Source organism: Pterocles gutturalis, unplaced genomic scaffold, assembly GCF_000699245.1.
Source record: "Pterocles gutturalis isolate BGI_N339 unplaced genomic scaffold, ASM69924v1 scaffold6363, whole genome shotgun sequence".
In the NCBI taxonomy this organism is placed as follows: domain Eukaryota; kingdom Metazoa; phylum Chordata; class Aves; order Pterocliformes; family Pteroclidae; genus Pterocles; species Pterocles gutturalis.
Genome location: NW_010120311.1, coordinates 16823 through 40918, shown reverse-complemented (window position 1 = coordinate 40918; position 24096 = coordinate 16823). Strand labels below are relative to the sequence as shown.

Here is a 24096-nt window from a genome sequence, read left to right as displayed (position 1 = left end):
AGGGGATTGCGGGGTCTCCGGTCACCGCAGGATCCGTCGGGCCGGGCGGGTCACGGCCCTTCCCCTGGTGCCGGTGCTGCTGCCTGTGGTGCTGCGGATGCTTCAGCCCCTCAGGGACGGCAGGACTGCCCGCGCTGTAGGCTTTGGGCTGAGCCTTGCCCCGCGGGTGCTGGTGAGGAAGCACACGGAGGGCATTCCCTACAGAAGCTGTAGGCATTGATGCCCTCAGCGACTTGGTGGGTGTAGCTCAACTACAACCACGTTGTTATTTACACTTACCAACCTCTATTTCCTTGCTCTTGGTGACTTTTACTGGCATCATGCGTTTCCTGAATTCTGTCCCACTGCCTAGGTAGAGAATTCTGTTAGAGCGAGCAGCCTTCCCTTTGGCAGCATAACAAAACTACAGCTGCTCTCAATCTTGTGCATCTAGATGAATTAACAGGAAAAAAAATAAGATTAATTTATCTTGTAATTTTAGCTGGTTTTTACAAATTCCACTGCAGTTCCTACCTTATTAGTCAGATGAGGTCACCCTGTTTTCACTAATCTGGACTTAAAAATAGAATCAAAGTGATTTTGTACAAGATGCAAATGAATTGTTTTCAAGTTCATGGGTCCACTGCTCTAGTTTCTTGTTATTACACTTAAGCAGTTGCCTGAAAACAAAACTCCTGAACTAACAGAAACTAGCATCTGCTCTTACTCAACAGGCCTTCAACTGTACAGTGACTAGTACTGTAGCAGTTCATTACTAGTGACTACAGTACTACTAAGGAAAAGGGTCAGTACTAACGTGCTCAAATCTCACCGCTGTCCTAACTTTTTAGCAACTTATTTTACTGCCAACGTGTAATTCCTTCCTGCATAAACAAATAAATAATTGTGCTTATTTTGGCAGGGGCAGAGTTAATTCTCTTCATAGCCTCAGGGTAGCTACTCTGTTTTTCGATTTGTGCTGAGAACAATGTTGGTAACACAGGGATGTTTTAGCTGTGGGCAAGCAATGGTTACATTAAGCCAAGGACTTTCTTGGCTTCTCCTGCTGCTTCTCCCCTCCTGAATTATTCTCTACAAGCAGCTGCAAGGAGACACAGCCAGAAACTGGCCAAAGGGATATTCCAGACTGGGGTTAAACTGTGACAGTAATTCACTGTGTAACTCAGAGTTCTACAAAACTATCTCAAGTTTTTAAACCAAAAAGGTATTGACAGGTATCAGAAGTGCATGCCACATCTACTTTTATTGTAAAGTTGACAACCCTGCTTAACTCACCATGTGTTCAAACATATAAGCACAAGCATATACGGACTTTTTCATGGGCCTAGAATTTCATGTTTTATATGTAAAAAGGAGATACTTTCTCTAAAGGTCAGTCTCATTTCCCCCTTCCTTTTAGGTTCCAAGCAGAAGAGACCTGCAGATTATGCCCTGCAAATCATACAAGAAATAAAAAAGTATTTGTCTTCTGTATTTTAATTTAAATCTGCACAAATAAGGATCTTAGTGTGGATTTTCCAGTCTTCTCTATTAACCTCTAAGGGAGAAGGAAAACTGTTAACACCAACTGAAAAAACACTGAAGTGCTGTCCAGCGGAGAGCCACAAAATTGGTCAGAGGACTGCAGCACCTCCCCTATGAGGACAGACTGAAAGAATTGGCGTTGTTCAGCCTGGAGAAAAGAAGGCTCCGAGGAGACTTCATAGCAGCCTTCCAGTACCTGAAGGGGGACTACAGGAGAGATGGGGAGGCACTCTTCAGCAGGGAGTGTAGTGAGAGGACAAGGGGTAACGGCTATAAGCTGAAAGAGGGTAGATTTAGATTAGACATGAGGAAGAAATTTTTCACTGGGAGGGTGGTGAGACACTGGAACAGGTTGCCCAGGGAAGCTGTGGATGCCCCATCCCTGGAGGTGTTCAAGGCCAGGCTGGATGAGGCTTTGAGCAGCTTGTTCTAGTGGGAGGTGTCCCTGCCCATGGCAGGGGGGTTGGAACTTGATGATCTTTAAGGTCCTTTCCAACCCTAGCCATTCTATGATTCTATAACATCATTAATATACATCCTGAACAGATGTCTAACTTACCTTTTTTTAAAACCAGAGGTACTAAAAATGTACTGTGCAGAAGCTATGTAATTCTGTCTTTCAGTGAGCCTCATCCACTTTTAACCCCTTTAAAGCAGGAAGACAACTCTTCTGTCGTTACATAATAAAACAATTTCAGAATGTCCATTTTGGAAAAAAAAGACCTAATACTGATCTGTTTGAGTTAATTTGGCTACTGGTTTGTAGCCCTATACTAGGCAATACAAGGACTGCATCTCCTCCTAAAATTCATTCTTTTCTTTTACAAGCAAAACTAGTAGGCAGATGACAAATTCCTAGCTGTTCACCTTCTCTCAGGAAAAATAAATACATAAATCAACACAAATATTGTTTCAGAAAACAGGACAGAACAAAAAATGGTCATACAGAAGTTTTAATGTTTGATTAAATCATCACAGTAATCAGAATTTTTACTGTAATGATATGCAGCTCTACCACACTATTATAAATAAAAACATTAAGATCAGTATTAAATACAGCTCTAGGCAACATCACAGATTAACAAAGAATGCATTCTTCATAAACCAGTAATTGAATGGTTTAAAAAAATAAAAATGCTGACACTGTCCCCCTCCCATCCACCATGTTGTTTTTCAAATTAGTAACTTGAGTAAGGCGCTGGAAGTTTTATGTTAGAAAATTTCTGTTGCACAGCACAGGCAGACCTACTTCATTACCAGAACCTCTGATGTATGTTTACCAGAAGACATTTTAAATGTCAATGGGGAATGCTTAGCAGGTAAGAAGAGTAAACAGAGATGCACAATTTATATGCAGCACTTGGGACCCATACTGAAATTATATAAAACAACAGGGTCTGAACTGTATTTTAATTCAGACTGTATAGTCTGTAGAATCAGGGATGAGTTAATACAGTACACACAGCTTTGTTCTAGGAGAACATCAGACATGGCAGAGGTTTCAAACTGATTTAAAGTAAGTTTTACACGAGTACCGTGTTTATATTCTTCCACTGTAGAAAAAAATTAAACAACAGAAATCAGCATCACCCACAACTTCCAGAGCTGCCTTCTGTAAATGGGCCAAATCCTGCTCTTTGTGGAGTTTCTCCTGTGAAGTTTCTTCAGGCTTGCATAATGTCACAGAACAAATTCTGAACTACTACCGCTGACTCTATGTGGAAGAATACAGCCAGTTGCTGCAACACTCCTTTTTTAACACAGCCCAATTCCTTATTCCACTTCAAAACCCATTTTTAATACAGGGGCTGATCACTATGAGCCCACTCACACCTTTTATGTTCTACTGGTTCCAGTTGCTGCAAGAGATGAGATGATGAGATGTAGATGGCAGCTTTATACTGTAACGAGTAAAAATTCAGCAGAGCACTTAAGCACAGGCATTATTTTGGAGCTTGCCAAAAGTACCAGAATTTCGTTTCAGTGTGTTACTGTACTTAAGATAAAATCATACTGAGTACTTTGTGAATAAAGATGTCTGAGGTAACTGTGATGAATGCCTTAGAGATACCTAGGGTTATTATTTTAGACTTTTACCATTTATATTTTTGCAGTCTTGTAGGCATAATTATTAAAAGAAGGCAATTTTATCTAACCCCATATTATGAAGCATGATTTTTGTCAGCCAAATTTCTCCCTTTTTTTCCTCCCTACTTCAGGCTTGCAGCATATTGCCTTATTTCTTCTCCATGTGTTTGTGATGGTTTGATAAAATTAATATGAAACAAATTAATTTAGTGTCTGGAAAGAAAAAAGTAAAGAAGTTAGGGATTTGGCAGTTCACCTACTAGTGTGTGTGTTGATGCTGAATTTTTAAGTCCTGCCAAAGTTTCAAGTACTTAATTAAATTCTGCAGTGCTGCTCATCTTCTGTGGCTACATATCATTTACACCTCTATCTACTTGGGGGGGAAAAAAAAGAAAAGAAAAAAGAGTCAAAACCAAGCTAATAATTGTAGTTGCTTTTTTTCCTATTATTTTTAAAACCCTACAGTTTTTCTTAAATAAAATGTTATTATTACTGTTCCGGTTATCTGCTAGTAAAGGAAAAAAGAAATCTCAAGTTAATGGCAGTGAAAGTTACATTTGAAAATTATCTTCTATGCATGTTGGATCATAACGAAACCATTTTGTTTAAATCCTTCATCTAGCTGTAAACATTTGCTAATCCTCCATTACTTGCAGAGGATTATTAATTATTCTATAAAATCACTTTAAAAAGGTAATTAGTTGTGTGAGATATTGATTCATATTTAATAGATTTTTTAATCCATACAAATATAAATAAAGAATGGTAAAACTTCAAGAAAAATAATATACATTTAGTGCAAGTTATGAGTTACATTTCTTCCTACCATGTCAGCAGTGGAACATCTTTTGTGGAGAAGAAAAATTAAAAATGACCATTCTCAAATTTTACGAGGACGGGGGGGGGAAGGGGGAGGAAGATCTCCAGTGTTGTAGCATGCAATTTTTACCAGATACACGTATACAGAATTGTTTCAGCTCTTAACTAACAGAATAGCAGTATTTTTCCTTATACTGCACAACATTGGTATATATCATAGTGTTTTCAATAATACAAAAATTGCATAAGACCAGGTCACATTATTGACATTTTCTGCAGCAAAACCAGTATTTTTATTTGAAACACTAGTTTTATCTGGTTTTAATTTTTCTCATATCATGACAGCACATGGGCTGAAAGAAGTCTCACATGGTTCTTGCATGGCATTATCTGTTCAATCTGGTTTTGTCACAGCGGATCTGTACTGCCCCAAGCATTTAATGATGTACAAACTTAAATGTTTAATGGCACAAGAAAAACCTCCCTTCTTGTGATCGAACCTCAGTAACTCACAGTACATCTCAATATGAGAAACAACTGCTTCAAAAGGGCATACCAATTTTAAAGAGGCTTTGTTATGGCTCAGGAGAGAGAGAAATAAAGCTCTTCTGGAATGTAGAAAGGTAACGTGTAATAATTATACGTTTCATGAGTTAACACAACAGTTTTCAATGGTAAAAAGGGCAAGACCTTTCAGTCTCCGTAAGATGGCTCAATTCAGAGTGATCCCTCCAGAAACAGGGACTAATAAACACACATCTTCAATGCTGAAGTACCAGGCTGGGGCTGGAGAATTGTGCCAGCTCGCATGGATCACCCACTGCACTATCATGGCAGACCTGACGTCTCAGGACACATCCAGTGCAGGTCAGCAGCTCTCCCTTCCCATGCTCCCAGTCAGCACTCCTCCTCGCCACATATTTCCCCAGACCAACTCCTGATTTCCAGCAGCACTGTTATGCAAAAACCCAGCTCTCGTCTCTGATTTTAGAAGTATCTCCCAGACTAAAGTGTTGTGCTATTCAACAAATGAACCTCCTCTTCGGTTTCCTCTCTCTCCTCAGCTATGGGTTTCAGTTGAACATTATTGAGGCGGGGTCTTGGTTTGCCGTCTGGGCCATATGACGGAGGATATCTTTTTTTGTTATAATGCCAAGGAGGCGCCTGAAAAGGATAAATGGAAGATCAATATTAATCCAAGCAGGAACATAATAAAGCAGAACAAATCCGCAGCCAAGTCCTTTTTGTTGACAGGAATAGAGCAAAAGTAAACAGCCTAATTTTCTTATTTAAACAAAAACATTTTATTAATCAAAATATTGAGGAACCACTGGTTTGTTAAGACAGCAATGCTGAGACACCACATCAGATGGTCTCTGACAGCTGTAGTCCATTTTAATGAAATACAAGTAATACAAGTAGAGCCCATGACAATTTTTATTTAACTTTTTGTTTCTACAAAAGTGAAATTTTGATTAGCATATGCCAACAAAAAAGTAACAAAGAGGGACAAAGAAAAAAGAGGTATGAAAAAGAAGTGATATTGATCCCATTTCATAAGGGAAGCATGTTCCAACCTAGCCATCAGAAGTAATGTACCGCTTGATGGCCCAAAATCCTAACAGCAAATCAAACTCCCCTCCATTTTTAAATCAAAAGGATCCTTCCAGTCTGATGGACTGGGTCACGCTGAATGTATTCATAGGAGCACACTGTATTGGCCATGAAACTTTTATAAAATAAACAATAGTTAACTAGTTTTTGGAGTTCACAGCTTTAGAAAATAAATAGTGAATAATAAAAGAAAGTTTTAATTTTCCAATTTAGATACTGTGCTCTTATGACAGCATCTTCATGGCTTTTAAAATCATAACTCTGTGAAATTTCAGAAAAGGTGAGACTGTCCAAAAGGATAATATCACAGGAGAAGCAAAGAGCAGAATGAATGAGCTGCTGCCCTTGTTATTCTGGTTAGTACATTTCATTTTGTCTTATTAAAGGACGCATGAAATACTTGTGAAATATTAGCATAAAATGAGAACATAATTAGCATGTTTTGCACATAAGCAGCTAAACTTGGTGGGTATGTTTAGTAGAGATGTAATCAGCAATCCATGTCCAAATTAAGACAAAGTCTACCTTCTACCTAAGGTTAGTTCACAACATCATAGTTAAAACAACATGTACATTCTGAAGTCAATAGTCAACATAGTAGCATGCCACTTAGTGGCTCAGGATATCACTGAACTTTTTATGAAGGAGTACATTAATTGCTGTAGGTAACAGCAGCAGAATCACAGGACTTTGCATAAAATCACAGGATTTTACTAAAAATAAGAGTACTTTTAGAAAATCATGCCGATAAAGGAGGATTACAGAGAAGATTAATGCTGTGACACATCAAAAAACGTGCTTGGCTTTGCTTCTCAAAAGACGTGATACTTACTTTGCTATTTAACAGCTATTTAAAGCTGTCAAGATCACAATAAGAAACTAGCATATATGAAAATCTTAATTTGTATTATGGAAGGAAAAAGTATTCCTAGCTGCATGCTTTCCCATCTGGGGAAATCAGCAGATCAACTAAATGGATCTACGTGATCTCAAGAACAAAAATATCCAAAAGTCTATTGTTTACTTTCCTTTAATGTTGTGACTAACAGTATGTCCATATTAACAGCTTAATTTCTACAAAAGGATTTTGCACATACTGTTTTATGGTTTAATACAGATTTTTAGCCTAAGATTATTTCATTGTTCAGCCGATGTCATAAAAGCCCTGAACAGTTCACAAGTTTCATGCTTCCTGACTTCTAATGTGTCTAATTATGAGATCTGATATATCTAATCACCAAGGGTTCGACGTGCTGCTTTAGTTGCTCGAGATGCTCTAATATGTTCTTCTTTGTGATGATCCCCAAGACAATCCTGAAACAGATCATGTTATGCTAATAACTGTGTGAAATCAAATTTTAAAAAGTTCTAATAATAATGGAAAAGGATTAGAGAAAAGTAAAAAAAAAAAAAAATGGTTGCAGGAAAGCTAATGAGATAATTAAATGAAAAATGATTTGAAAGTCAATACCCTTTTCCCAGACATTTTTTTCTCTTTTTCTCCCAAAATGCTGAACACAATTGGATCTTCAACCACCCCAGAGGAGTATGTTTCTCATATCAAGTACACGTCAGGGAAGCATACTTCAACCCTTCTCCCCAAATTCACATCTCTGCAGGTTTTAGTGGCACCAAAACTAAAATCTTCTTTATTTCATTGGTTTAATAGTTATTTCTCCTCACACATACAGATAACTAGTCACATTTTAACGCGCCACAGTAGATTAACAAAGTAGTAACTGTATAAAGTCACAGCAATTGAAGTTTGAAGCTGCACTATCGAGCAAGGTTACCTGGTGTTCCCAGAAACAGACAAATTCAAAGAAATTTCTCATTCATGACAGTATAAATCAAGAGCAACTCCCTGGAATGGATATTCTGGTACAAATTAGGAAAAATGAGGCTCCGTCTATACATATCTCTACATTTTGTCATCAGCACCAATTTCTGCACAGTTCTTGTTCCAATCTGGATTGGCACCAATAAGTTGATGTGTGTCTTTATGTAGGTATATTCCATTTGCAGGAAATTTGCCAAAATATAGATTAGTTCTTGATGTCCACATGGCTATATGCCATGGCTAAATACCACTAGTACTAGTATTTGCTATCTGAGCTTGTAATGGGCAGTGGACTTACGGAATATCACAAGTTTGTAAACTGAAGGACAACAACAAATGCGAATGTCTGAAAACAGTGAATTATTAAAGCCATCCATAGTTTGACGTAGCTTTGCATCATTAAGCTTTGAGTTGATTTTAAAAATAATGTCAATGCTTGAGCACTCAACCACAACAGAAACTGAAACTGAAAAAAAAAAAAAAAACCTTAATAGTAAATAACTTAACTGAAGTCCTATCAATTCAAATTGGCATCCCCAAAACAAGAATAACTGCATGCCTGTACTGACTTCTAAGTGCCAGATCATGATATCGTTCCCTCATCAGAGAAAGCTTTTCAGTCATGTATGCTTCTGAAAACATCTACTCGTCATTCAATACAGGGATGCATTGAAGAAAAAAAAAGGCAGGAGAACATTTAAAATAAATGTGTTTTAAAATATACCTGAAAAAAATAAACTTGGAAACCAGTGCAATATTTAAATATTTGTCACTTATAGCAGCAGTCTTTTTGCCCACAGCAAAACAAAGGAAGTCCCACCCATATTTCAGGTTTCTTGGGTTTTGTCCCATGGACATTGATCTTAAAGAACATGGATTAGCAGACAGTGTTTCACTCCTCAGGTGCCTTAAAAGACATGCTAAAGAGAAAGCAAGATATTAGGTAGGAGCTGCAATGTTGTGTGTCAAGTGTTTAACACAAGAGAGACAGGAAAGCAGATGTTAAAGGAACAGCTACACAGAAAAAGATCATGTAAAAAACGGGTAGTTTAGAGAAGAGGCAATTATAACGAGCATTTATGTTTCCATGCCTGGGGACAATTTATTTAGTGGGTAATCACACAACTACTCCTTTAGTCTCATTTACAAACATTCTAAATCTTAAAATTACTTTCTTGAAATATTTTGAAGTGTAGAAACAAAGGGTGCAGACTGAATTCCCAGAACTAGTAACAGTTATTTAGCTGTTAGTATTCCAAAACCAAGAGCTTGGTGGTAATTGCCATCACTGAATTCCAGAAGGGAAGGTATCAGCTGAATTATTTTCTCCCTTACTTTTTATGAACCCAGATATTTGTAGATGTTCAATAGCTGATGCATTGCACATTGCCAGATCATACAGAAGAACGAGGAAATACAGGCCTTAGACTGTGCATCACACAAGACCAAATTTCTGTGAGACAAGTTGTGTCTCCTCCACATGCAAGCTGCACACCCAAAACTTGCTGAATGAGAGCCAATTTTTAAAAGAACATCTTAAAATGACTGAAATCACCTGCCTGCTCTCTTGGAATACAAGCAAGAAGAATTTAAGAGAGGTGCTACAGCACAGCACCTTCATAACGAACAGTTAGGGCCCTCAGTTACAGTATCAAACTTATGGGTTCAAATACCGTGATCCTGGACTATATCCTGGTTCCAATACTCTGATCCTGGAAGTGAAAATTACTGTATCTAACAAAACGAACTGCATTGCTGCCACTTTACTCACCCATTATGTGTTACAAGGCACTGCCTCAGACCCAGTTTCCGGAAAATATCCACCACTATTTCCATTGGTGTGTGGTCTGTCACGGTGAAAGGGCTCATATCAAGTATGCTTCTAAGCTTCAAAGGTCGAGGGCTTTCAGCTGGAAGTGATGGGGTGTGCTGGGCAAAACAGACCCTGGAACTGCCAACAATCCCTTCCTGCTTCTTTCTAGCACTTTCTTTAGGAAAAAGAGGGGAGGGGGGGAAACAGCAGAGGAGGAGGAATTTACATTCTTGGAGTAAGATAATTTAATGCAAACAGTCAAATGATTAACACTACCAGACTGTTATTCCCTAGATGCTGATATTCTGATATATGCTATTATGATGTGTTTCCATAGCCACTCCTTTATCCCTAAGAAGTGATTGCACAGAAATCACAAAACCCATCTACCATACAGCTTTAGCTATTCTTTAGCTCCTACCTTTCTAACTCCAATAAATAACTTTAATTTAATATAAAAAGTTTTGAAACTAACATGCAGGAAGCACACAGACATCTTCAGAAGAAGGGAAAGCCAAGCTCAATTGACAGCTCCTGTCATGATTCCAATGTCTGTAATTATTGTTGGTTTGAAACCAAAGAACTAATTTCTGATCACTCTGAAAATCCTGTCTTGTTTATATGAATTTATTTAGCTTTGTGTAAACTGGATCCTCTTCCTTTTCATGTCATCTTCACCTTGGGGACATGAGCATCCCTCCCTGCACCCTGAACTATTTCACACAATGACGCTCTTAAGCCAGCCAAAATCCAAGACTAAGCAACTTGCACTGTGCAATCTCAAAAGCTGAAATGAGTCTTACTTGTAAAAGTGTATTATTGGAAGAATGGTCTGCTATTCCCCCATTTACTCTTAAGTAAATGCAAACTTAAAACAGTATGATGTCTCTAATAATTTCCAAGTTTTGGACATTCCTATACATCCTACATAGTGTAATACCATAGTACACATGGTATTAAGACCACAGGCAAAAGTTTTAGTGAGATAAACAACGTTGGCTTCACAAAACATTTTTTTAAAAAGCTTCAGGAGACTTTTGTATCTCTTTCTCAAGTGTCTGCTAAAGAGATACTTGTCAACTTATTATGGAAAAAAAATAGTGTAAGATGCAGCTTCCATCACGGATTTCATGCACCAAATGTTACAGTTTTTAAACAGTTTCTTACATAATAATGATTTTTTCCTTTGCTTACAATCGTATCCTCAAAATCCACAGAGTTTTTATTGACAATGCACAGAGCACTGTCACAAGTACTACACAACTTCTAATACTCACCCAGAGAAAGAGGGCCCAAACAGGGCTTGTGTGCTCATGTGCTCAGGGCCAAATTTCCCATTACACAAGCAAATTTAAAAAAGAAACCAAAAATAATTGGTATTTTACTTATCTCTCCATAAAACAATCTTATTTGTTACAACAACTCTAAATGACATGCTGTCAGAGAGAAGTATGATATACATTTAAACTTGAAAGTGACTTGGACAATAATTCTCACAGAATCCTGCTGCTCTAAAATGAGAATTACTCAATTTTGAAGAAGAATGTTAATGTAGCATCACTTGAAGAAAAGAGATACTAGCAAAAGCCTCAAAACAAACAAAAATGCTGTACTCGATGTTTTGGCCTACTTCAGTATGACAACTCTTGTTTTCATGACAGAGATTAACATTTTCTCCATTTCAGAGCCTGCTATTGAAGATAATAATATTCTTCAATAATATGTGCAAGGTATCTGAACCTGAAATAAGTCTAGAAACAGAGTAAATTCTGTTTTAAGCTATAAAATAATTTAAATTAGAATATATAATCATGCAATACTGGAAGATAATTACCTATTGCAATAGTTAAATCTCTTCTTAGAGCAAAGCCCACTAGTCTTTGTGATTCTTTTGACATAATAACAGGAAAACCATTATAGCTGGTTTCGTTGATCAAGTTTTCTATGTCTTCAACTGTCATATTATCCTGTGTCAGAACTGCTAAAGGTGGATCACTTCTTCGAGGTCTCATAACATCAGCGGCCAGTGTTGTGTGAGTAAATTCTTCCTTTGCATCCAAGAAGGGATATCCATTCAGTCGGATGTGTGCCTCATAGATGCCTTCCCTACCAAAGGCATCTCCTACCCACTTACTGGTCATGACTGCAGCCATTAGGGGCACAATATATTCCAGCCCTCCAGTTAGCTCAAAGACAATAACTACCAGAGACACAGTCATCCTTGTCACACCACCTGCAAGAAAAAGGGGAGCCAGTAACATTCTAGTATCACTTAATAATGAATTCAGAATTTCCTGCCTTCCTGTTGAGTACTACAAACATAACTTTGCCATTAAAAGTCACCTGTCAAAAATAATTCTGTATAATACAAACAGAAGCAGACAGGAAAAATGAACACAAAACTTTTACAAGTGAGCTTTAGAGAAAATTCCTAGAAAGAGACTATAGGGATTTAGAAAATATGTGCAGTTCGTTCATGTAAACTAGGAATAAAACTATATATTCCTCCATACCACACCTAGGTTAAAAATACTGAAAAATGCAAAGAAATCCAGTAAGATAAGAATATGTAAAGAGAATGGAACTAATGCAGCAAAGTCACAGGCAGCAATTCAACAGATATGTTGTCCAAAGGAGTAAGAATTTAATGCTGTTGCTGAATTAGCAGTCAATAAAGAGAATCAATAAAGAGAATCAACAATCATTAAAGAGAATTCTGAGCTGATTAAAAGAAATCTCTTTCTTGGACAGTGGGAGAAGACAGTGATTATACTTCTCTTCTGTTAGTATTCAAGATGTTTTTTTTCTGCCAAGGTTTCTGACGCTGATATCTTCATTCAAGAAAAGAATATAATCTTTCTTTCAATGCATTCAAAAGGGATTCAAGTTGATCTATTAAAAGACAAAACAACCTCTCCAAAACCTACATTTATACCACTAGTTTATTTGGTAAAATGCACTTTTCCTCAGGCAAAAAGTCTACTTATTTGCAGAATCTGTACTGAGAGCTTTTAAGTTTCATTTCTAAGGCAATGAAGTTATAAGCTAGGACAAGACCAGACCTTCAAAAAACTACTCCTAGTTTAGGTGCCCAACTCAAGCCTCTTTCCGTGAAGCTGATTTTCAACAGTTTGTAAATCAGACCCGTTGAAAATACCTCAACTGGACTCCTCAAATCATCAAGACACTTCTGAAAGTATTGTTTGGATTATGAATTTCAAGAACACTTTTTGCAATTCATGTAGATGTGGCAGCTGATCACGTCACATCCTTGTAGTAATTTCAACAACACTTGACTCTGCAAATTCCCTACTTCATACATGTGAAGAAACGGATTTTTCTGACTGATGTAGTAATGACACCTCTGAATACCACAGAGAGAAAGCAACACTATTTAAATTCTCCTGTTTGTCATCAATTTAACTTTCACACGATATTCCTCAGACCACAAGGATCTGATGAGCTCAAGTAGAGATGTGAATGTATTATTCTGAAGAGAGAAAAGATCACATAAAAACATATTCCAAAACCACACATATTTATATCTCCTTTCCTTTTTTAGTCATTATTTTGGCAACATACAAGAAATCAGATACTTATTTACTTTGTTAGAATTTGTTTACCTAAGCACGCAGCAGCACCAACCATGGCATAAAGACCAGGTGTAATACAGTCAGCTCCAACTTCACACCACTCCTTGAAAATGAACCAGTCATGATGGTAGTAAGCCAACTGCTCCACTGCAATTCCTACAATCCTTCCTGCTATTGCTCCAATTGCCATACTAGGTATGAACAACCCAGATGGAACCTGCAACAAAACAGACGAACTGCTGTCACACTGACAGGAACATACCTGATGCATCATTTCACAAGTAATTTTTTTTTTTTTTGCCAAATGCAAATGCTCAGATTGTCAAGTTAAAAACCATGTAAAGTGACCTTACAAGGTTAGTAAACACAATGCTCTGATCACCCGGTTAGCTGTATCCATTTTATGAGCTCAGCTTTTTTATATTATACTGTATTTTAAAGCAAATCTATCACCAATCCAGGACAACAAACTAGACTCTCAGTGCCAACAGAACAATCCTTACCATATGTGTGTCCAATCTGAGCTGTGCTATTAGTACTAAAAAGTCTTCTTTACTATTTCCCATCTCCCGTATTACGTCATGTTCCTTCTAGTCAACACTCACTTACTAAACAAGCTTTGCACATAGGACTCCCTTCCCAAACTGCTTCCTAACAGTGCTGTAAGTCAGATGGCCAACTAAATGGGTGATTTTTAAAAGGAGCTTTGCTTACTATATTGCTGTTTTCCATACAAAGAATGCAAAATATGCTGAGAGAAAAAGGCTGGATGACTCCCATTGCCAGAAGTAGATAACACATTATTGTAAAAATAAAAATAATTTAAAAAAAAAGTTCCTACTGTAATTTTAGTTATTTAAACTGTTTTGCTGTTATTAACTAAAACCTGAAAAGGCCACACATGTCATACCAACATGGCTTTAGTAAAATATTATTGCAAGTCTTGCTTTTATCCGCAGCTTCATCAGGAGTGAGGGTTCATCTGAGAAAATGCTGTTGTGTAGCTTTTCTCCTCCTTAGGAAGCTAATCTTCTTTCCAAAAACCAAAATGGTGTCTAAATGTCTCATTAAACTGGAAATGTCCGCAGCTTCTCTTCACAGCAGTTGTTAATAATATTTTCTATTGTAAAAATGTCTTCTACTGTGACTGAGGTATAGATCTGAATACAAGTAGCAGATTTTTTGTCTAAATGTACCTAAACTCATCTTGTCAAAATAACTTCATTAAAAAAATGTCACTCCTGGTGTAACAGGACACATAATTTAATTTTTTTCCACTGTACAGCTGTTGCAATTTAAGTATTGCACAATTCCAAACTATAGATTTTGCCATGGAATCCAACAGCTGGTGCAGAATTGCATTTCAGAATCTATTTGCATTATCATTATTATTACTGCCAATACTTAGGGTTGCAAAGATGATTTCTAACAGACAAACAAAGAAGAAACAAACATTACAAACTTTGTGTTTGAAAGCCAGCAGCACAGGTTTTGGGGAAAAGGTTTAATAATCCCTCATTTCCATCCTGAATTACCTAATATTTCAGTGTTGACAGAGGTAACAATTCAATGTTATCACTTTAGCGTAATGGTGTTAGATCCTACAATTAATCATGCGTCTTAAACCCCTTTCTAACTGTTAAAATCCAAATTTTTTCTTAAGTTAAATTCTTTCTTGGTGAACAGTTCAATAGCACCCTGAGAAAATAACATTTCATATACAAAAGTAATGGAATAAATCTTTGAAACTGCCTCACTCTAGTCTGCTACAGCATCATGCCACAGAAATTCACTGTCCACATGGAAATTACATCCAAATTGTTTCTGGTCCTTTGTTAACGTAACTTTTAAATGCATATCTTCTTATCTTTTTTCCACACTTGGGTAGTGGTGACAAATCTAACTATAATTATGATTTTACAGCTGCATCCGTTTGTATAAGCCTCTGAATCACAAGTCACAAAGTGGAGAGGAACCACCACTGAGAAGGAGAAAGGGAAAAAACTTGTGTTCCACCTTGTCTCAGCTTTCTTCTCCAGTGTTTGTTAGCCTAACTCAAGTTATATTACAGAGGAAATTATTTATTCTGTGGCACGTGTCATCTTTGAAACAGAAAAGGAATCAGGATATAGGTGTAACTTTCAACTTATTTGGTAGTGCAGTTGGACAGCAGTCAGGTTCAGAGGCAAAACTGTAGTCCCACCCCAACTGTTGATCATCAGCATTTAGACACATTAACGAGTCTACTGATAATAAGCAGTACAGTATACGTACAAAAGCCTGAAAGAACAACAAAACAAAACAACCCCAAACAAACCACTGCCATATCAGCTTCCTGGTGATCATTGCTCAAGGCAGTAAGACCAGGAGGAATCAGCATGCCCCACAGGCAGCAGCTAAGTCGCTTTGCTTACCTCACAGGAATACAGTTCCTGTGGGGGAGTCGTGGGTTTGCACATGGCTACATCTCCAGGAAGTGATCTAGAGAGCTCAGAGGATCCTTAATAATGATTTAAATGACAAAGTAATTTTTTTTTTACTTTTGCATTTTCTCCTCCTTTCATAGAAATAAAGCTTAAAATGCAAATAAATATAACATTAAAGTGACATCCCCTTCTCCAGATCTCCAGATACTGGCTGACATTCTAACCAGCCATATGCTTTTAAGCTTCACAGAAATGCATGTAGCACAGTTCCATCAAGCAGCATGACTCCTTGCCTGTTGGCGAAGTGATAAATATGTTCTTACAACTTCACAAAAATATTTCCACCAAATTGCAGATGCTGAAGTTATGAGAAAATGAACTCAAATCCGAAGAAGTGTAAACTCTATCCTTCTGTAATCTAGTCAATTCTAATATACAAAGTGTGATCCTGTAGGGTCAATCCCATGAGAAAGAGGGAGATGCACACGAACACATGAATGGTAAAAAATGTTATAATGCTCAGAAGAGCAGAGCCCTAGATATATAGCAGATTGAAGTGGTCATGTTATAGAATGATGTCTGAAATTTTGACCTATGGAAGACTATCATTTAAAATTTACTCAATGGATTTCTCTTACCCATCAACCAATACACAGAAAATAACTTCAAGTAACAGACTGCAACATCTTCTAAAATATCAACAATATGGAGAGTCCACAAGTTCTCTGGACAACCTATTAGTGTTCAACCACCCTCACACACAGTAAAGAAGTGTTTTGTTATGCATGCAGTTACATGGAACAACAATTTAGACTGAAAAGTTAAAGCCAGTTTAAACACAAATCCTGCTTAGTGAACAGTCTACAATACATTTTGTGTTAAGACACATTTGATAATGACATAGTTGCAAAAACCCATGATGGGAGCCTGACAAGACAGAAAATTAGGAAGGCATGGCAGTTATAGGTCATTCAGAAAAGAGCCACAGGTTGGAGAGAAGATGAAGAGAGCTCCAAAATAGATTTATGAAATGACCAGGAAAGACAAAATCTATGCTGCTTTGTAATGAAGAAGAAATTCCCATTACAGTCACTTGAACAAAGCCGGCTTTCTAGTCATGACATGTGGAAAGGTATCATCATCGGCTCCCTTTGACAGTCTGCAGCGATTACATTTACATGATAAATAAGGAGAGTGGATAAAAAAAAAACCAAACAAACCTACAAGTTGTTCAAGAAGTACAATCTTTTCTTCTTGCATGTGACAGGACTAAGGAACCTGGGTGGTTATGTTTGAACTCAGCTGAACTCAGCTCTTTGAAATTTTAGAATCATCCTTATTGCCGAATCGGGCCTGGACAAACAGCTATCCATCCACACAGTTTCTGTTCCCTATTAAATTTAGCATGTGTTTCTATTCAGCTGAACAAAGGGCTAGGTTGAATTAAACTTAATATTGTTTTCTACAAGTTGCTTATTAATCAACAGTAAAAATACCTTTCTTTTAAAAGAACTACACATGAAAAAGAATTCTATAAACAAAGCTGCTAGCTCTGAGAGATGCAAAATGAGAAAAGCAATAATTAAATAATCACAGCAGAGGATACAGTCACTGCATTCACACTTACCTTGATGCCAAAGGTGAAAACTGTCATGATTATTTTAAATATGAGTGCTAAACACAACTGCCATATAGCTGAATAGACTCCAGTGCCTGCTGGACGGTCAGGAATATCATCTACTATTTTGCTCGCATTCATATCATTTCTGTAGTCACAGAGGGAGGAGGATTCTAATGGTCCACAGTCTGTGAAGAGCTCTTTAATAAGCTCACTGGTGTTTAGCCTTGTGTATGGATTAGGAAATGCAATGACAGCTGTTATTGCTGCAACAATAATAACCTCCAGGACAGGATACTTCCCAAATTTTGTAGATTTGCGTCGACGACACCATGCAATGTTTGCTCGGATGAAAAACGCTCCCCAGAGCCCACCAAATACTCCCAGAAGAATAAAAGGAAGCAGTTCAAAAAGGTACCAAGGAGTGTGATATTCCACATAAAAAAGAACTAGGCGGCTATTACCAAAAGGATTGATGGACCTTAAAACAAATGCAGCTACTAAAGCAGCAAAAAATGATCTCCATAAAGTTTTCAGTGGGAAATAGTAACTGACCTGCAAAAGGCAATACATGAGAATTATTAGTGATTCCATTAAAAATATCAGAAAGACTGTTTTATGCATGTTATAGTAGTGCTGCTCACATGATATATGCTGAAAAAAGTACTCTCACATTATCAGTATTATTCCTATCCGTTGGAGCACTGGTGCTCCAGCACAAACTACATTTTTAAAAAGCTCTTCAAAATTCATACTTGTATCAGTTTTAAAGTCAATACTAAAGCACTATTGAAACCACTTCTGTTTTAAGAGTGTTAGGAAATAATGTATAGTAAATTATGTTTAAAAGCTTCTCTGTTTATAAGTATCTCTTTTTAGCATTCACAAGAACCAGACTCTGTATTTGCTGCTCTCTCAAATTTCCCGTTGATACCATTTCATCTCCATTCAACCAACATCTGAAAAGTCTACCACAGGTGTGTTATTTTTATGAAGTATCATTAAAGCAAAACAAAAAAAATTCCTTAAAACAGAACATGCAATTTCTAACCTAAGCCCCACATAGCCCCATTTGAATTTCAAGAAAGTTTTCTTCTGAGCTTTTCTGGAATTTTTTCAGCAACAAAGGAATTCCTCAAAATCCCCTAATGATATAGCAAAATTATAGATGAAAGAATATTTTTTCCTTTTTTTCAATTCAAAGACTTTTAGATTTTTAGTTTTCTTTAAAAATGCTGATGATCTAAATCACATTCTTATTTATTTTGAAAGCAACTAATGAAAACTAATTTAATATGAAACATTTATTGGAGAAGAGTTTGGTTGCCCTGGAGGTCAATTTTATAGCATATTTTTCTTTTTTTTTTTTTTTTAGAGTACACTCCTAGAGTGAAAAACTGCTGTATCTCTATCTGTATGTAAACTGTAATTATTAACTGACTCAGCCCTTCTCCAGAAAAATATAACTGAGAATAAAGCAAAGCTGTCATTAATCCAAAGAAAAGAAAAAATATCTTCAGGAGTTTGCCAGTAACAGGACTCTTGACTTTGAAATGTGGGTCCAAAAATTATTTCCTTCTTAGGAAAGACTCTGCAGCTTAAAGGAGTCCGAGATTATTCTTGCTATAAGAGATTTTTTTTTTAATAGCTATCTTCAAGCGCCATCTCTTGACATACCTCCTCCAGACTGAAAAGGACTCCACCAATTGGGGCACCAAAGGCTACAGATACTCCTGCTGCTGAGGCTGCTGACAACACCTGAAAAAGAACAATGGTGGGGGTTTTTTTTGCAGTCTGTGATATGCTTTAAACATGAAGAACAGAATCTCACTACAGTTAACAGTTTCTTATATGTTTCTACCAAGGACACATAGACTCGCTAACAGAAAACCATCAAGTAAGTGCATCAGGATGCTCATAACATGTGGTCAGTGGCTTCTGTTGCCAGGTACTAGCCATGATGAAGCCTCGCCAGAAGAGCACTCAAAGGAGTCTATCCTTCCATATAAACGTGCCGATATCTCATTTTCAAGAAAGTGTAGTAAGCTTTCTCTGTGCTAGATGTGTGTGGCGGAGAAGTCCACCAACGACAAATATTATTCAAGAGACAAAAATCGATGACAGACTACATATCTCCAGGACAGATATAAAAGCTATGTGCTCAGTGGCCTTCAAACAAAAACTTGCAAAAATATGAGGTGAACTGAGATTAAGGTAGAGATTAAGAGGAACTGAAGCAGCAGCTGGTCCTACAGCATCATGGATGAATTATGTTCAATATATGAGGATGGTTAAAGTGTGTGCTAATTGTGACAACATTGGAGAAATTCCTTGCAAGGAAGGGCAGTAGCCCTTACACATCTGTGGAAAAATACACAGAGAAACTCAAAGAATTATTACAATATTCTGAGATAAGCAGCTAAAGCATAGGTAAGTTAAATGACTTAAGAATACACAGCTTTGAAATAGGAAGTGAACCCAAATTTCCCTTGTTCTGCAGTCTCCTTCTACAAGTATAGAAGTTGAGCCTGAGAACTGAAGCGCAGCTAGGATGACACCCTTTTTTATTTTACAAGACAAAAACTGTATTGAATTAACAAGAATGTTATATCTTACTACTCTCTGTAACTATGCTCGCTTTCATTAGCATGGCTCTCTCTGTTGGGTTTATGTGACAAGGTTTTGGCAGCTGGGCTGCAGAGATAGCTTCTGTGAGAAGACACCAGAGGCTGCCCCCACGTCCAAGAAAGCCAGTTCCTGACGGCTCCAAAATAGACCTGCTGGTGCCCAAAGCTGAGCCTGTCAGTGATGCTAGTGGTGCCTCTGTGGTAAGATACTTTAGTAAGGTTAAAGACTTCTTCACAGCAGCTGTGAGAGACAGAGTGAGAAAACAAGGGAGAGAAACAGCGCTGCAGACACCAAGGTCAGTGAAGAAGGAAGGGAAGGAGCACAGATTCCCTTGCAGCCAATGGAGAAGACCATGGTGACACTGGTGGTCTCCCTGCAGCCCATGGAGGACCATGGCAGAGCCGATCTCCACCCTGCAGCCTGTGGAGGACCCCATGCCAGAGCAGGTGGATGTGTCCTGAAAGAAGGTGCAGCCTGTGGAGAGCCCATGCCAGAGCAGGCTCCTGGCAGGAGCCATGGCCTGTGGAGAGGAGCCCAGGCTGGAGCAGGTTTTCTGGCAGGAACTGCGGCCTGTGGGGGATCTAGGCTGGAGCAGCCTGTTCCTGAAGGACCGCACCCCATGGAAAGGACCCAGGCTGAAGCAGTTAATGAAGGACTATCTCTCATGGGTGGTACCCCACACTGGAGCAGAGAAAGAGCATGAGGAGGAAGGAGCGGCAGAGACAAAGTGTTACAAACTGACCAAACTGGGATAGAGTTATCAGGAGTAAAGTTGAGCCTGCAAAGAAGTGTGAGTGAGGGCAAGGTGATTTTAGTTTTTTCTTTCTCGCAATCCTACTATGTTATTAATTGGAAATAAAATAATATTCTTCAAGTCTAGTCTGTTTTGCCTATGATGGTAATCAGTGAGTGATCTCCTTGTCCTTATCTTGATCTATAAGCTCTTCATCTTATTTTCTCCTGCTGTCTTGCTTGATGAGGAGGGGTGAGAGAGGGGCTTGGTAGGCACCAAGGCTCAGCCACCACACTCTCACTAACAACAACAAACTGAAACAGAGCAGAAACACTGTTGTCATCAATACTTTTCCCAGAATACTTTGTTCACAGGTTCAAAAGTTCCTCTGCTCTCCTCACAACAGAAGTAACTTATCAATTATCAAAATGTATAGCCAAGAACAGAAAGAATTTAATTAAAATCAAACGATCTCTGAGGTGGGAGAAATGCAGACTTACTCTGACATGGAAACAATTTACCTTGGAGAATGCTAGGAATAATACATTGTTCTTAACATAATAAGCACCATTGATAATCCAAGCCTAAACACTGTCCGAGAGAACAAATATCTTTTAAACAAATCAGTGTAAACATATGGATATTCAATACATTCTGGAAACACTTACACAAGAACTTACCTCTCTTTTTTTAGCTTCATTTGTGCTGTACTTTGGAAAGAGGTAGGAAAAAATATTCCCACAGCAGCAGGCAACATGTACCAAGGGACCCTCTTTTCCTAAACTCAAACCTGATGCGACAGCCAAGACTAAAGTAATTGTTTTTATCATCAAAGTCCACTTCCCCAAGTAACCTCTGATGATGAAGCCACTCAAAATAGTTTTTATCTGGAAGAAAGAAAAAAAAAATTAATATCTTTTGTTGTATTCCTCTTTCTTCAGAAAATAATTACTTTTATCATTTTAGCTGCATAACTTCAAAAACAGTATTTTCTAACTTTATCACATTTTTAAAATGTGTTCTTCAGATTGCTACACTGAGTCCATTTGGTTGCCAGAAGCTTTCCATTTGCAACTTACTCTTAAACACTGGACAATAACATACAACACCATTATCATTACATTTCGTAAAAAATTAATCTGCAGAAGCTTCTAAGACTGCATTCATTGGTTTATGATGTAAATTATCAAGTGAAAGTCAGAAAATTCCTGAAGAAAAAATAAACTTGTAAAAACAGTACTAAAGCTCATCTATTGTAGCAATATCACATTTGCACCAATTTTACCCCCCTGTTTTCCCCTTATGCTTTACTATCTACATAAAAATTTAACAGTAGATTCCTTGACATAAAGATGAAAAAAAAATCAGCCTTTTTCTACTAGAAAATATGCCCATAAATAGGAAATAATAGTCATCATAGGAAAGGACAAGTCTATAAATAGGATGTACACAAAACACTGGGCAGCTGTGTCTAGAAAGTAAAGGTTAGCTAAATTTGGAAACTAATTTAGGATTAAATCTCTTCTGGAATAATGGCATAGAACTACTCCAGCCTTATTGAGAGGTAGGATTTGTCCTTCAGCTTCTACAATACACACACATATAGAAATAAAAAGTAGTCCAGCCAGAAGTGCACAGCAAAATCTACAAACTCAGGAGATTCTCTGAAATTTGGGTTATTTTTCTCAGCAACAATTAGCACAATTATTTCTATTTGAATATTTGTGTTAATGTATTTAATAAAAGTCACAGTGTGCTCACTTTTGCCTCCCCCCTGACCCTGTAAGGCAGCAGGATTTTCCACATCAATATAAAACCTCTATAATGTATGTATTACTTAGACCTCACCTCAGGTATCCCCGAGCCACAGGCATAGGGAGCAAATACCTTCACCAGAGAAACTGCTAAGAAGGCAAAGCTCAAAGCCCAGAAAATGTACATTATATAGTTCATTATGTATGAACCTGGACCCTAAAAGAAAAAAAACAAAAAAAGAAAAAAAAACCAGTCAGAATACAAATTTGATGTAGGAGCAAAATCACTACTTAAAATAACCCAGGAGTACTCTTCCTGCAAGTAAGCTTATCCCCACACATTTTGAGGGACAAAAGCCAAGAAAATGGGAGTTTTGTTTGAAAAGCATAAAGTCATGACACCTGCACATAAGCAAAGACTGGGTTATCAAAGGCGTTCTAACTCTTCATCTTAAAAAGAAAAAATAAGTATAGCAGAGGTACTTTTTTAATAGCTACATGCTGCTAAAATCCACTGAATACTGAGTGAATATTCTTTATTTTTTTTGTGGTAAAAGAAATAAAACCAATCTATACTTAGCTATCAGAAACCACCACAAATTTCATTTTTATTTTTTATGTATAGCTATGATCAAGAATAGAAATTCTCATGCTATTAACAGTTCCATACCCTCATAACTTCCTTACACCTACAACACTCCAAGCCTCCTTGCAGTGCACAAAATCCACATTAACTTCAGTATAACCTATTAATCAATTCAAATGCTGAAAAATCGAGCAGAAGGTACAATGCAAATGCAGTGCCCAAACTGTAAGACCATTATTTTCTTTCCATGTTCAGCTGAGCTGTTGAGCAAGACCATAAAAGAATGGATACATACTTACTTCCGCTTGCCCAATTATTAGTTCTGCCCATGTTTTCCACTGTGGACATTTATCTCTCTCTTCAAATGTGGTCTCATTTGAACCCCAACAACACTGTTCATGGTTAAACCACAAAGCACCAAGGCAAATGCCTTCCTTTAAGTCAGTCATCCAGTCAGCAGCAATGTCAATTAACCCTGCCAATGCCCCTGTTATAGAAACAGTTTTGTATTAATATTCTGGTAAACAGGAATAACACAGACAGATAAAATGAAGAAATGTGCTGGTATTGATTGATGTAAACTGAAATTGCAGAAAACGTAAGAAACAGACGTTTAAAATATTACTGATTTCCAGGAATATATCTTATTTGCAATATGGCAAGATTAGTATTTGTTAAAGAATCTAGTACCTTGTATATTTCCCAAGTTAAATGCATAGGGGTTTTTTCTTTTTTTTTTCTTCTATGCCACAGTTCTCCAACAGTAGACTGAAACTAAGGAGCTAACTGCCAAAAGAGGACTAATACATTTTTGTGATGAAAAAGACAACAGACCTTCTGACAAAACTACCTTGCCATGCCTCAGAGAACTCATTAGCTATTATCAACTACTCTACTATGTTTTGTAGAGAACAGCATTATTTGGAGAAAATAATTCCTACCTTGCCAACAACAGTTTCAGAAAAACGTAAATAAAACACCAAATAAACCCTGATGACATTCATGTAATCCATATAGAAAATGACTTAATTCTGTAACATGACAAGCATGTTAAATTCCT

At 37.4% G+C, this 24096-nt stretch overlaps 1 protein-coding gene across 2 annotated transcripts in view; it reads right to left on the bottom strand.

Moving 5' to 3' along the window:
- Window positions 1-4781: 4781 nt before the first annotated feature.
- Window positions 4782-24096, bottom strand: part of CLCN3 (chloride channel, voltage-sensitive 3) — a 36102-nt gene continuing 16787 nt past the window's right edge. The window contains exons 4-13 of one of the 2 annotated variants that reach the window (XM_010076849.1): window positions 23336-23523; window positions 22545-22667; window positions 21377-21583; window positions 19013-19093; window positions 17345-17890; window positions 13322-13508; window positions 11533-11931; window positions 9657-9873; window positions 7284-7359; window positions 4782-5595 (exon numbers count right to left, since the gene is read on the bottom strand). In XM_010076849.1, the coding sequence (XP_010075151.1) occupies window positions 5437-5595; window positions 7284-7359; window positions 9657-9873; window positions 11533-11931; window positions 13322-13508; window positions 17345-17890; window positions 19013-19093; window positions 21377-21583; window positions 22545-22667; window positions 23336-23523 (2183 nt within the window). In that variant the 3' untranslated portion in view covers window positions 4782-5436. The remainder of the gene's footprint in view (window positions 5596-7283; window positions 7360-9656; window positions 9874-11532; window positions 11932-13321; window positions 13509-17344; window positions 17891-19012; window positions 19094-21376; window positions 21584-22544; window positions 22668-23335; window positions 23524-24096) is intronic. The other variant, XM_010076850.1, reaches the window with a different exon arrangement.